General features: G+C 43.1%; 1 protein-coding gene across 4 annotated transcripts in view; it reads right to left on the bottom strand.

The window, feature by feature from the left end:
• Positions 1 to 13,901, bottom strand: part of LAMA3 (laminin subunit alpha 3) — a 249,933-nt gene that overhangs the window by 57,596 nt on the left and 178,436 nt on the right. For all 4 annotated transcript variants that reach the window (XM_036245198.1, XM_036245200.1, XM_036245199.1 and 1 more), the window contains 3 exons: positions 11,875 to 11,988; positions 5,896 to 6,005; positions 3,385 to 3,465 (listed from right to left, as the gene is read on the bottom strand). In XM_036245198.1, the coding sequence (XP_036101091.1) occupies positions 3,385 to 3,465; positions 5,896 to 6,005; positions 11,875 to 11,988 (305 nt within the window). The remainder of the gene's footprint in view (positions 1 to 3,384; positions 3,466 to 5,895; positions 6,006 to 11,874; positions 11,989 to 13,901) is intronic.

Raw genomic sequence — 13,901 nt, 5'->3', positions numbered from 1 at the left:
AAAAAAAAAAAAGCTCAACATCACTAATTGTTGGAGGGGTGCAAATTAAAACTACAATGAAGTATCACTGCACACCTGCCAGAACGGCAGCCATCAACAAATCATCAAACAACAAGTGCTGATGAGGGTGTGGAGAACAGGGGACTCTAGCACACTGCTGGTGGGAATGCAGACTGGTGCAGCCACTGTGGAAAACAGTATGGAGTTTCTTCAAAAAAATTAAAAATGAAACTGCCCTTTGACCCAGTGATCCCACTTCTGGGAATATATCCTAAGAACCCCAAAACACCAATCAGAAAGAATATATGTACCCCTATGTTCATAGCAGCATTATTTACAATTGCTAAGATCTGGACATATCCCAAGTGCCCATCAGTAGATGAGTGGATAAAAAAGCTGTGGTACATTTACACAATGAAACACTATGTGGCTATTAAAAAGAAGGATCTCTTACCCTTTGTGACAGCATGGATAGACCTGGAGATTATTATGCTAAGTGAAATAAGCCAGACAGAGAAAGACAACTATCACATGATCTCACTAATATGTGGAATCTAATTAACAAAATAATCTGATGTGTCCCTTTCACGTCGATGTTTCTCTCTCTCCACTCTATCTGAACAAAACATGGAAAAATGTCCTTGGGTGAGGATTAAAAAAAGAAAAAGAAAATAGAAGAAATGTGAATTGCTGCTTTTTACTATAGGGCAGTTTGAGACATCTAGCAGACAGTTCCAATAAGGTCCTCCCCGCCCTTCCTCACATGTCAGGTATCCTCTGGCCCTGTCTTGCATCACTTCCTTGGCCTGGGACACCTTCCATGGCTACCTTGCAGCTCCACTGGGCTGCAGTCATCCCTTCAACCTCTTAAAGCCCTGAAATGTTTTAGATAACCCCAGTCTAGAGAGGCTCTGTTTACTATAAAATCAGTTGATTAATTTCCTTTTTTTTCCTTCCAAATTTGGTAAAACTCTTCTAAAGTTTATCCAGAAAAATAACATGCCAGAACGATCAAAGAAAATATTTTAAATGAGGGTTCCAGGGGGAGTTTTGCTCAATTAAACATTCGTTCAAAGGCATTTTGTACTTTCGGAAATAACACAGAGCGTTCATGGCACAAGAACCAAATCAAATACACAGAAACAAATCCAAGTTTATATGAGAGTTTTGTATATAAACATTTAGCTTTAGTGAATTCAACTAAAGGTACTTGGCAAAAACAGAGTGAGCGTGCGTATGAGAGTAAGAGGGAGAAACGGGGAGGGTCTGCCCTCATTCACCCAATGAGCACACAGTCTGCCGTGAGCACAGCAGGGGGGTGGGAACCTGCTCTTTCCCCAGCTGCTCCAGATTCCTTCTGCTTCTCCTAGAGTGAACATCTCATCCTACTGAGTTCTCAGGTATAACCAGATACTATGCGTGTTTCATGCAATGTGGCCCCTGGATTATTGAGAGAAGGGATATTGGGATAGTTAAGGTTATTTGAACTCTGGTCCATTTTTGCCTAACATGTTGACCCTAAATCTATCTACCCATGTAAGAAGAGGCAATACCACCAAAAGGTAGGTTCCAAATTTTCACCAACCCGAAGATTTAAATGTAAGAAATGAAGCCATTAAAGTACCAAAAGAAAATATGCATAAAAATTTATATCACCTCTCCATTCATGACACTAATGGCTAAAACCCTAAAGGACAGAAGAATAGATGCAAATATTGTAAAATGTAACTGCTGCATATTTACATTGACAAAAACAAAATCAAACAAACAGAAAATAAACTGAGAAGAACATTGGCAACTTATAGTATTAAGGATTAATTTTCTCTAAAAAATGTACAAACCAATAAAAATTTTTAAAAATTTCACTAGGAAAAATGGGTAAAAGACCTGGATAGCAATTTAAAAAATAAGATTTACAAATAGTCAATAAGTACATGAAAAGGTCCAATCTGATTATTAAACAATAAATGTAAATTAAAATGGCATACAATGTTTCCCTATTAAATTGGCAAATATTTGAAAAATTAATCATTTTTAGTACCCCCTGGGGGCAGGAGTTACACTTTTGTTGCCAATAGGAATGTAAATAAATGCAACTTTTCTGGAGGGCAATTTTGCAAAATGTATCACAAGCTTGAACAATTTACTACCCTTTGATCCAAGGGATTCACATCTATAATTATATCATATCGTGAGGATTTATGTATACAAAATGTAGCTAAAAATATGTACTTTTGGATCTGCTTTAAATGGGAAACAGTAAAACTATTTCAAAGATCAATAGCAGGGGGTATGGAACTTCAATGGAACTCGTGGTCCCTACACGATATTATCAGTGAATACCTGCTGAAATGGAAAGATATTACTAACATACTATTAGGTGAGAGCACAAGTCAAAACAGAAAGTAAAAGAGGAATCTACTTTTGTTTTTAAGAAAAAGTCTGTGCATATATAAATGATCTGTAAGAATATACAACAAGCTTTTAAGCATTTCTGTGGGTGAGATGCTGTGAACAGGACTGTAAGTGAGCAGGTCTGTAGAGGGCTCTGTGGGGGTGCGGTGGGCCGCATTGGTTCTTCGCTCACCTGCATTATATCGTTTTTATAATAAATACGTATTGATTTTATGATAACGTCATTTTAAATTTAAAAACATGTTGTCGGTATGATTCATTTGTTACACTGTTACTTTTCCAAGCATGTGTGTGCTATCTTCCCAGCTGGCTTGTAAATACCTTCTTTAGCTTTCATAATACTTGGCAGTGTCCTAGTTATAGTAGCTAATCATAAATATTGTATGGGGATAGAGGGGTGTGTGTGTGTGTGTGTGTGTGTGTGTGTCTAGGGCTGTGGCTATGTATGTGCATGTAGGAGCATGTAGAGTTTGCGTGTGTATGGGCAAGCAGGGATGTGTGCGGGTAGGGATGTGTATATGTAGGGGTAGGAGGATGTAGGGATGAATCTATATGGGGGCAGGGGTATGTAAGGATATGTACGGGGAGGAGGATGTAGGGATGTGGTGGGAAAGAGGAATATAGAAATATGGCAAATATGATGGGGAAGGAGTATACAGGAGTGTGCAAGGGGTGGAAGTATATAGAGGTGTATGTTTAGGAGTATATAGGGTTATGACACATTGGACCTTATTCTCAGATTTCTGAAACATATACGAAACAGGAATGAGAAGGAAGTTAATGATTTATTAAGTGAGCAGTCTTGTATTTTTCCCGCGAGACCTTTTTCCAGCCTCCCTAAACCAAGAGCCCCACCCCTCCCTCTGAGCCAGTCTGAGCAGAGCCCCACCCACAGCCGGGTGCCTGCCGCAGCCTGCAGAGCCCACCCTACCTGCAGGGTGGGGGAGGGGCGGGAGAGGCAGCACCCACCTTTCACACTGTGTTCCTGTGTATCCAGGTTTGCAGAAGCACTGCACACTTCTCCCAGTCACAACACAGCCGGTGGCAAAACTTGAAGGAAGACAGAACAAAGCCCCAGTGAAAACATAAATTGATAGGCTTTATGCTCATGATTTTTTGCCACAAAGAACAGACTTGTCTTAAGTGAAAACAGAAACCAAGGGCCTGGCTACTTTTTGTGCAAAGAAAATGTTGCCCACTGAGACTTGTAGAGATAATGATGCATTATTTTAGCTGACATTGGGCAAATTTTGGTGAATAAGGACTGAAGGCATTTATTTTGCTTTATTTTTGGCCTGAAGAAACACATTCCTTCCCATAAGATGGAACAGAGTAACTCATGTTGGAAAAGATGATTACAACAGCATTTTTCCAGAAATAACAAGGAAGGAATAAAACAAGTCTAGGCAGAACAAAAGAACAGAGAGTTCTGATTCTTTAAGAAAATGCCCTTGTTTATTCTCGTTCTTTTAAATTGGGCACATTGCCTTCTGGGAAGAAAAGGTGGTGGAGAGGCCAGGCCCCCAGAGCCCAGAGGGACCGGGGCACAGAGCACGGCTGCCGCCTACGAATGAATCTCTGTGGGCACAATCACTGGTGACTGTCACATTCTTCAAGTCAAGTTGTGGGATTTGGACTCCCTTTCCTTTAGTTCTAAATCGGTGTACATTTGAGAAGTTTTTGTTAAATTAAGAGATCATGAAAAAGCCCCTGTGAAATGTCTATGTCTGTGCTTTGCACATTTCACTGCATAAATCTGAAGGCAAATCACTCTATTTATTGTTTGCTGGTAAAAAAAAAAAATTCTCATTTTGAGAAGCTTCTCCTGGCCTATTAGGTGGATGCAGTTACAGCTCTGAAGGGACAGTTAGGAATTTGTCAGCAGTACTAATATTGCTGGAAGGAGAAGGAGATAAAAATAGGGTTTTATTGATGTATGTGAGGAAGTATGTTACTTCAGCTGTGTGGAACTGGAAGCTGACTGATGATAACAATACACTGCCACCAGACACGAGAAGGGTTTCTCGAGCACCCGGTGGAAACCTCCCTACTTTCTACTCTCTCTAGCGTCTGTGCAAACAAGTCTGGGCTGGTGTCAAGTGATAGATCTCTTTACAAATAAACTGCAGGACTGGGCAGGTTTAAGGAGCATCCAGTCCATAGAGAGCAAAGTAGGGTGAACATTTCAAATACGCACCCCCAGAGAAGCCACATTTGGGCAAGTAACTTCTGGACATTTTAAACTTGGCCAATTTCTCTGCTACTCAGCTGACATCAGTCTGCCTTATGGTCCACACTTGTTCCAGAGCCTGTGTACTACTGGCACTTTATCAGTACCTTCCTCATTTTCTTGCTTTTCCTAGTCACTTATTCTATTTTGCTTGGACCCACAGTGAACGTGCCATGATGAGCAAGAATGTGACGAGGCACCAAGCCCAAATGGAACAGGGGTTACCATGAAAAAAAAAAGCTAGCTTTCTACCTGCATAACCTATCAGCCACATTGGAACGGAGTGACCACTCAGATCACACCACGCTGTGGTTCAGAACTGTCCTGTGGCTTCCATCAGGTGGCGGGTAAAACCCAATGCCTTCCTCAGCATGCCAGGTCCTACAGGATCTGAACCCGGCCCGCCGGCCTCGTCTCCTGGGCTCTCCCATACCACACTCCAGCCACTCCTGCCTTTTCACTGTCCACAACCACATCATCACAGGGGCTTTCTCTTCGGTTTTTCCTTGCCTGGGCCCCGCACTGCTGACATGTTGTCGTGGCTTACTCCTCATCACTCATTGCTTCCTGCCCAACGACTTCAGAAAACCTTCCTACCACCCTCTCTAACAATTGACCTACTCACTGCCAATCGCATAACCCTTTGGTCAATTGCATAATCCATCTCTTTCTGAAAACATACTTCTCATTTATTTGTGCACAATTTATTGAGTGTGACCACACTTTCCCCATCCATACTCTCCAGATGAAGTTTCATGGATCAGTCTTTGCTGGTCTTTTTTATTGCAGTTTCCCCAGCATCTAGAGAGGGCTAGGTCCTAGCCCTGTAATGGGTTCTCAAGAAGTAATTGTTTAGTCATTGAATGAATACCAAAAGGAAAGGTGAAAAGGAAAAATCCAGAAGCATACAACTTGGAAAGACTGTTTTTGTTTGTGTTTCATACTTTTTGTTTGTGTGTGTGTGTGTGTATAAATAATTGCTTTATTGAGTTAGAATTCACATAGCATACATTTTAAGTGTACAACTTACCCATTTAAAGTGTACAATTAAATTGCTTTTAGTATAGTCCCCAAATTGTACAACCATTACCATAGTCAATTTTAGAACATTTTCATCACCCCCACAAAGAAATCCCATATCACTTACCCTTTAACATTCATCTCCCATTTTCCCTCCACCCCCACCCAGTCCTAGGCAACCACCAACCTACTTCCTGTCTCTATAGGTTATTTTCAAGCTTCCACAGTACCTGTTTGAATGAGGACATGGGCAGACACTACAGGATCCCTGGATGGCGTTCCCATAGTAACCCTCCTGGCAGCGCTCACAGTGTTCTCCAGCAGTGTTATGCTGGCAGTTCTTGGGACAGATAAACAGTACAATTAATAGCAGCCAATTACATTTATTACTACTGAGATCACTGTCATCTTAATTACTCACACAATTATAACTCAAATCCTCTGTCTCTGTATGGTGATAGTTTCGTTAACCATGTATTTTTCCTGTCCAGCCAGTCATTGTTGGAACTAGCAAAAAGGTATGCATGTCCTCTACCAGCTGTTTGATTTAATGTTGGGAGGCATGATGAAGTGGAGAGAGACAAGCCAGGTCCAAATCCCACTCTATCATTTTGTAGCTGTGGGATCTTGGGCAAGTTCTTTTTCCTCTCTGAGCCTCAGTGTGTTTTATAAATCAACTTTATTGGTGTATGATTTACATACAATTCTAATTTTCTGAAAATGTACAGTTAGAACAGTACCCACTTTCTAAGGTTGCTGGGAGAAATTTTAAAAGTATGCCCTGGCCGGTTTGGCTCAGCGGTTAGAGCATCCGCCTGCGGTCCGGAGAGACCCGGGTTCGGTTCCCGCTAAGGGCACGTACCTCGGTTGCAGTTTGTCCCCGGCCCTGGTTGGTCGTGCGGGTGGCAACCACTCGATGTGTCCCTTCACATCGATGTTTCCCTCTTTCTCTCTCTCCCTCCCACTCTGTCTGTACAAAAAATGGAAAAATGTCCTCGGATGAGGATTAAAAAAAAAAAAATAAAAAAAAAAAAATAAAAGTATAATATGCCCTCAGCAAATGTAAACTCCTCCCTCTTACCTCTGACCCTTAGAATGGCTTCTATAAAAATAAACTACATTTGATTTCATAATTCACAAATACTAAAAAGCAATAAAACTGAAATGGTTTTAATACCTGGTATATATCTAAAGAACAAAAAGTTGCATCGTATCTGAAGAAAGCATTCAATTTAATGCCAATGTCTCAAAGAAGCAAGTCATTAATTTCATCTAAGCTTGTGTTTGTGTGAATCTATTATTTTCATGTAAAAGTCAATGTCTAATGAAAGTTCATTAGCAAAGTATTGGAATGATACAACTTTGCAACTATGCAGTCTACTGAGACAAAACCAAACGGATTGTGTCCACTTTATTTAGTTTGTGGAATTTTTAGTGCAGTATAAACTTTCTTAGCTTTATTCTAGTAATAAAGATCTTAATGCACAAAAATAGCCTGGCAAACTCTTCTTACTGTGGGCATTTGATAATTCAGAGATATTTTGTGCTGATCACATGTTACCTCTGTGAGGCAGTGCTTGTGTAGGAAACGTTAATGGGTGTGAGTTTTAAAATAGTATCTGAAGTCAGGTTGGGACAAACGACATGCATATGTCCGAGGTGAACATGGGACTGCTCTGAACAGCCCAGCCTGCCCTTGGATAACAGATGTCCTCAGTTTGTTCAGCGGAAACAGATCCATCTTTCACAAACCTTTGATAACTGAGAACTACACAATCCACCAAGATGTGAAAATATCTTTTCCTACTTTTTCCAGATATACAATTGTGCTATCAACACAAGGGATTGGTAAGTATATCAGAAGACGAGGGGGGTCTTTCAAGGAGGATGCTGCGTACGTGCAGACATTTGATCGTCACCGGGAAGCTCACTCCTGTCCTGAATCCCTCCCTCCTTCCTCAAATGCCACAGCCTTGTGGGGTTTCCCCGGAGGCACGGAACTGGGAACAAATCCACACTGCAGTGTGTCGGATCCACAGAGGAGCTCTCAGGGGAGTCAGTGAGGGGCCGAAGGCTCCCTCCACCTCTGCTCTGCCTGGTGGCCCTGCTCTCTCAGGAAACACCCATCTTCTGAATTCATTCATTTCCTTCCCACATCAGTTTCCTTTCTTTTATAACTCCAAATGACAATGATGAAGAAGACATGCCCGAATAGATATAGTTTAGTCCTGTGACTACTTAGTTCTGAGCAACAAACACTAGAGAAGCAAGAACTGTAGTGAGGTCATCTATATTCTACGAAAACACTCTGAGTGCTTGTCCTCCACAGGGGTGAGGGGAGAGGGTCATGGAAGGGGGTGAGAACCCGTGTTGCTTGATAAAGTCCTATAAGCATGTCTGAAACATCCTCTTATCCTCAGCTGAGACCATCTAGAATATGTCTTTATCAGTCCTGCAAATCCGAGGTAGCTCCCTATCAAACAGCCTGTGTTTTGTGAATAAATGAAGGTGTCAGTGAATGAATGAATCCACATCCACTCGCACATTGCTGGCCTAGTTCCATTGGACAACGAAGCTAAAGGGCATTTATTCTATGCTCAACTATGCTAGGTACACGATGCCCAAATGGATTGGTACCTGACTCTGGTAGATAGAACCTTGTGAATAGACATATTCACCTCAGTGTAAAAAGTATGATGACAGCCCTGGGTGGTTTGGTTCAGCGGGTAGAGTGTCGGACCTTGGACCAAAGAGTCGCAGGCTGGATTTCAGCCAAGGGCACGTAACTAGGTTGTGGTTTGGTCCCTGGCCCTGATTGGGGTTGTGCAGGAAGCAACCAATCAATGTGTCTCTCTCACATCAATGTTTCCCTCCTCCCTCCCCCTCCCCTCCCCTCCCCTCCCCTCCCCTCCCCTCCCCTCCCCTCCCCTCCCCTCTCCTCCCCTCTCCTCCCCTTCCCTCCTCTCCTATTGTCTCTCTCTCTCTCTCTCTCTCTCTCTCTCTCTCTCTCTCTCTCTCTCCCCCAACTCTCCTTCCCACTCTATCTGAAGATAAATGGAAAAAAATATATCCACGAGTGAGGATTAAAAAACTAAATTAAAGAAAGTATGATGACAAAGGTGTGCCAGCATTCCATAAGAGCAGCAGGGGCTCTAGGGAAGGGCTTCTGCAGGCGACAAGGAGAGAGATTAGCGGGGTGGAACAGCTAGGCAAGGGCATTCGAGGTACAAGGAACAGTGCGCATAGACTTTCAGCTCAGCAGGAGCATAGCAGCGTGGGTAGGCCACAAGAAAACACTGCTGCTCTGGAGGGTGAAATGCATAGGGCGGGTAGCAGAATAAGGGGCGATTTTCACAGAAATCATTTAAAAGGAAGGTGGGAAAATAGGCAAGTGGTCGGGAATAAGAAGACAAATCTAAATGAGAAGATGAAAAGAGAAAGAGGGAGGGACATGAAAACAAAGATAAAGATAAAAGTGACTGAAACAGTACAAGTCAAGGAGAATGGGAAACAGGCAGAAAGGTAGGGGGAGGAGAAATAGCGGCAGGAAGAAGGCAAGGGAGGGCCTAAGTGGAGGGAGAGGGGCTGTCCTCACCATAGGTTCCTTCTGCTAAGCCGAACCCTAACTCTAACCTCAACTCTATTTTAATCCTGAGGCCAACCCTAACCCTAACCCTGACCCTAACCCTAACCCTAACACAACCCTATCACCAACCCCAACCCCAACCATAACCCAAACCTTACCCTAACCCTAACCCCAACCCAACACTGACCAGACCCTAACCCTAACCCTAACCCAACCCTAACCTAACAATAACCCAACCCTAACCTTAACTCTATCCTAATCCTAACCCCAACCCCAACCATAACCCAAACCATACCCTAACCCTAACCCCAAACCAACATAACCCAAACCATACCCTAACCCTAACCCCAACCCAACACTGACCAGACCCTAACCCTATCCCTAACCCAACCCTAACCTAACAATAACCCAACCCTAACCTTAACCTTAACTCTATCCTAATCCTAATCCCAACCCTAAACATAACCCAACCCTAACCTTAACTCTATCCTAATCCTAACCCTAACCCAACCCTAACTCTAACCCAACCCTAACCCAACACTAACCCTAACCTAACCCTAACCCAACCCTAACCATAACCTAACCCTAACCCAACCCTAACCCTAACTACATTCTGCTTTATTGAAAAGGAGCTGGGTTACTTTCTTTTCAAACTTCAGTTTATTTGTGAAAAGACAAGGAAAGTTTAGAAATTGATATTGGACCTTGAGAGGTAGAGGCCAGCGTGCAGAGCAACCAGCCCATCTGATGGTGAAAGGTGCTTGGTTTCCCCGTTACTGGTCTGAGAACGAGGGCTGCGGCCTCCGCTTCCACGCCATCATCACGCTTGAGAGGCGTGTGGGTACTCCGTGCCTGCCTCCAGCAGTTAGTGAGCAGACACGGGCTCCATGCCTCTGTGTGTGTACATGTGTGTGAGTGTATGTGTGTCCATGCGTGTGTGCACGCACACATTCTCCACTAGACAGCAAGTCCTGTGAGAGTCGGCATTATGTCTGATGGTTTTAACCTCAACCCTTAGCTCAGACCTTCCCGCAGAGTAAATGCTCAGTAAGGGTTTCCTGAATGAATAGTTTGTAGAGGCCGCATGGGTATTAGGGACAAGTGAAGACAGAGCTCCGAAGAAAAGAAAAGGGAAAGGAAATCTTGTTTGGTAAAAACATGTGAATTATAACTCTCACTAGTGATCCTTCCACTAAGTGAACGGACTACGGAGAAAATTCCCTTTGCTCTTCAGCAGTTTTTATAGATATTTTTTTATCCTCACCCGAGGACATTTTTTCATTTCTTTGTTCAGATAGAGTGGGAGAGAGAGAGAGAAACATCGACATGAAAGGGACACATTGAGTGGCTGCCACCCGCACGACCAACCAGGGCCGGGGACAAATTGCAACCGAGGTATGTGCCCTTAGCGGGAACCGAACCCGGGTCTCTCTGGACCGCAGGCCGACACTCTAACCGCTGAGCCAAACCGGCCAGGGCTTCAGCAGCTTTTATAAAGTAGAATCAACATTTAGCAATGGTTCAGTGACAAGATAAATATTTATATTTCATTAAAGCATCTACCTGTGTTACACAGAACACCCATTATCAAACATAAACTATTACATAAGAATATGTATGAGTGGAAAAACAATATTTTTCAATGTCTTGTATTTTCTTTTTGAACTCTTAAGGCTAAAATCCTACAAAATATTCTCTCTGGCTCTTTACAACAATTTCCTGTCCTGGCCTGTCCCGTCTTGCAGAGGAAGCAGTTCCCTGGGACATGTTAACTTGGCTTAAGACGGTCTAGGAACTCAAATAACTGAAACACTCCAGCTGCATTACACAATGTGAAGGAAATCCACGCCAGAGAATGCGCTTCCAAACAGCACGACCTAAGTGGGGGGCTCTGTGTTCTGCGGGTACCCACACTCTCTCTTTTCCTTGAAACTGTCCATTCTCCTTCTAATTGGAGAGGAACGCTGATGGAAAGGAAGAAGTCAGCAGAATAAAAAATGTCACGCTTGAGGATACAAAGGAAAACTTTCCTGAGAACCTAATGCTCTATGGGAGAGTTTTCTAAAATATTACCAACCAAGATTGTTTTCCAGTGGATAAGCCACAGACAGCAGGGACTCCACTCATCTGTCTTCCCACATGAACCCGCTTTGTCATGTCACGAGGGCATGTGCTTCACTGAACGGGGGCACATCAAGCCTTTGTTACATCTCCGTCTCCTCTGGTGGCTCTCTTGAGCTACTGCTCATGTGAAGCCCCCAAACTCCCCTCCCACAAGCTCCTGGCACCCCAATAGAATTGGAGCCCATAGTAATGACTCTAATTTATTAGAACCTGGCAAGAGTGAAGTCCAGGATCCACCCATTAATATAATTTAATCGAGCAGAAATTTAGGAGCTAAGGTGTAAATTAATTGTTCAGACAGGTGTTCTCTTCTGATGACCCATGTTAAATGGAGGAAGAAGTGAAGTGTAAAATAGCTTGGCCCAATAATGTCAGAGCTTCCTGCATTTGCTTAGCCACTCTAGTGAGGGTTTGGTAGATGTGATGTCTCAGGGCCCGGCAGGGGGGACAGGGAGACACAGATTGCCCGCTGGTAGCATTCCAGTTTCGATGTACTCACAAGGCATATTCCAGAGCCATCCTGGCAGCGATGGGAATGTCCGTTGCAGCTGCAGGGAACACAGCGTCCGGTATGTAAGCCTTTGTTTTCCCGATAGTATCCGGGGCTACAACCCTATTTTTCAAAGCGTTTAGTCAAAACAAAGAAAGAAAATCATTATCCAAAGCATGTGACAATTCTGATTATCAAGCATTTGCTTTTCACATCTTTCCTTTAGTCTGGGTGTGGATTTCTACTCTCAAACACTAGCCTGGTCCACCTGTCTTTTCTTTTTTTGTCAGCTTCTGTTTTGTGTCCACATCATGGTGGGGTGTGGGTGTGTTTGTGCCTGAGTGAGAGACAGGGTGGGGAATCCAGAGAAGGGGAAATTTTGGAGGATGTGTGTGGACATGGCTTCCTCTCCTCATGCCAATTGTTTCGAGGGTGAGTGGATGGGGAAGTGGTGAAAGAACAAAGGGGATGAGACCTCAGTCCTCGGGGGGGAGGACCGCTAAGCAAACCCCTTCAAGTTCGAGTTCTCTTTGGTAGCCATTCCCTCTCCAAGTATGGATCTGGGCTGATGGGTGAGGCAGTGTGAGAAGAGGGGGAATGAAGAGTCTTCATTGGGATCTGCACAATCACGGCAGGACTGTGGAATCCATCACTGCTGCTCCCCAGCTGTGGACAGAACAGGGAGCCCGGGGACAGGAGCGTGTTTACATTCTCAGACAGAACTTGCAGGGATGGTTGGTGCTGACCCAGCTCACAAAGACCCAGCTCCAGGAAGTCCCCTCCCTTGTGGTCTTCTCCTGTTCAACAGCACTTTGATTATTTCTATCTCCAGTATATTGTCTCTCTCCAGAGTAACACAGATCATTATTTTCACATGGATGAAATGAATTATGCTTTTTAATGAACTGACAGTCTTTTTAAAAGTATTCCAGTGAGGAATGCCCCCAATTTAAAAAAGCAGTTATTCTTACACCAGCCACTAAAAATTATTTAGATTTCTGTCTTTAAACTGAATTATAGACATTTTCATTACTTTGGCCGAGTGAATCAGTGTGCCAGTTAAAATCAAATGTTGTCCTAGCTTCTTTCACTGATCTCCTTACATGCCCTATCTTTAAAGCACCAGAAAATTTAATATTTCAAGATAAAAGGTATTTTCTCCTCTTTAAACAGCATATATGTCTGTAAGACTCTGAAACCACAGCCCTGGGAAGTCTAAACATGAGCTGATCATCCCGATTCATCCATGGCCATAAAGGTCTCTCCCTGGTCAAGTGGGGGAGGAAGAAGCCCACGGGACAGGGCTGGAGGGAGAACTCGCCTGTGCTCCCCAGAGTGGACTACCCCAGTGGCTGCTAGGAGCTCTTCCAAAATGACCCGTAACTACAAATTGTACACAATCACAAGACTATAATTTCCAATATACTTTTTTCCTTCAGCTATTAGAAACCATGTTTAGGCAAAAAGAAAACATTGCAGAAAATGAGATTACTCTATATGCTCTGTGAATAGGCTTGTCTACAGGAGAATCGAAGTATGAAAGGAATGTTCTTTAGCTGAAAACACAACTGAGAGATGTGTGAGCAAAATCCAGCCAGTGATTGTGTGATCATATCTGCAAACAACGAATCTCTGCTGAACAGGAGCAAGGACCTTATCATCATCACCATATATCACATTACATTCTTATACAATAATCATATTCGGCAAAGAACAAATTATCCAAATAAACAAGTATATCAGGTTCATTTGCGACAACATAGCCAAGTAAGTGAGAGAGAGCCTTAATTAAGCGTGTTTTGGGGGAAAGGACAGTCTATGCTGATTAAAGTTAAATCGTCCATCCTCCTTCGCTCTTGATTTGAATCAGAAGTACTCTGCAAGAGTTGTGTCATGAGACTCTCAGATAAAACATTTGTCAGTTACTGAAATCACGTTCTCACCTCTATAAAGCACACAAACTCCACGTTTGATATAAAATTCAGTTCAAGTATACAGATTATATTAAAGACTTACTCTAAATGACAGTGAATGTA

This window comes from Molossus molossus, unplaced genomic scaffold (assembly GCF_014108415.1).
Source record: "Molossus molossus isolate mMolMol1 unplaced genomic scaffold, mMolMol1.p scaffold_m16_p_6, whole genome shotgun sequence".
NCBI classification, from domain to species: Eukaryota; Metazoa; Chordata; class Mammalia; order Chiroptera; family Molossidae; genus Molossus; species Molossus molossus.
The sequence above is the reverse complement of the archived record's forward strand: the minus strand, read 5'-3'. Positions and strand labels throughout refer to the sequence as shown.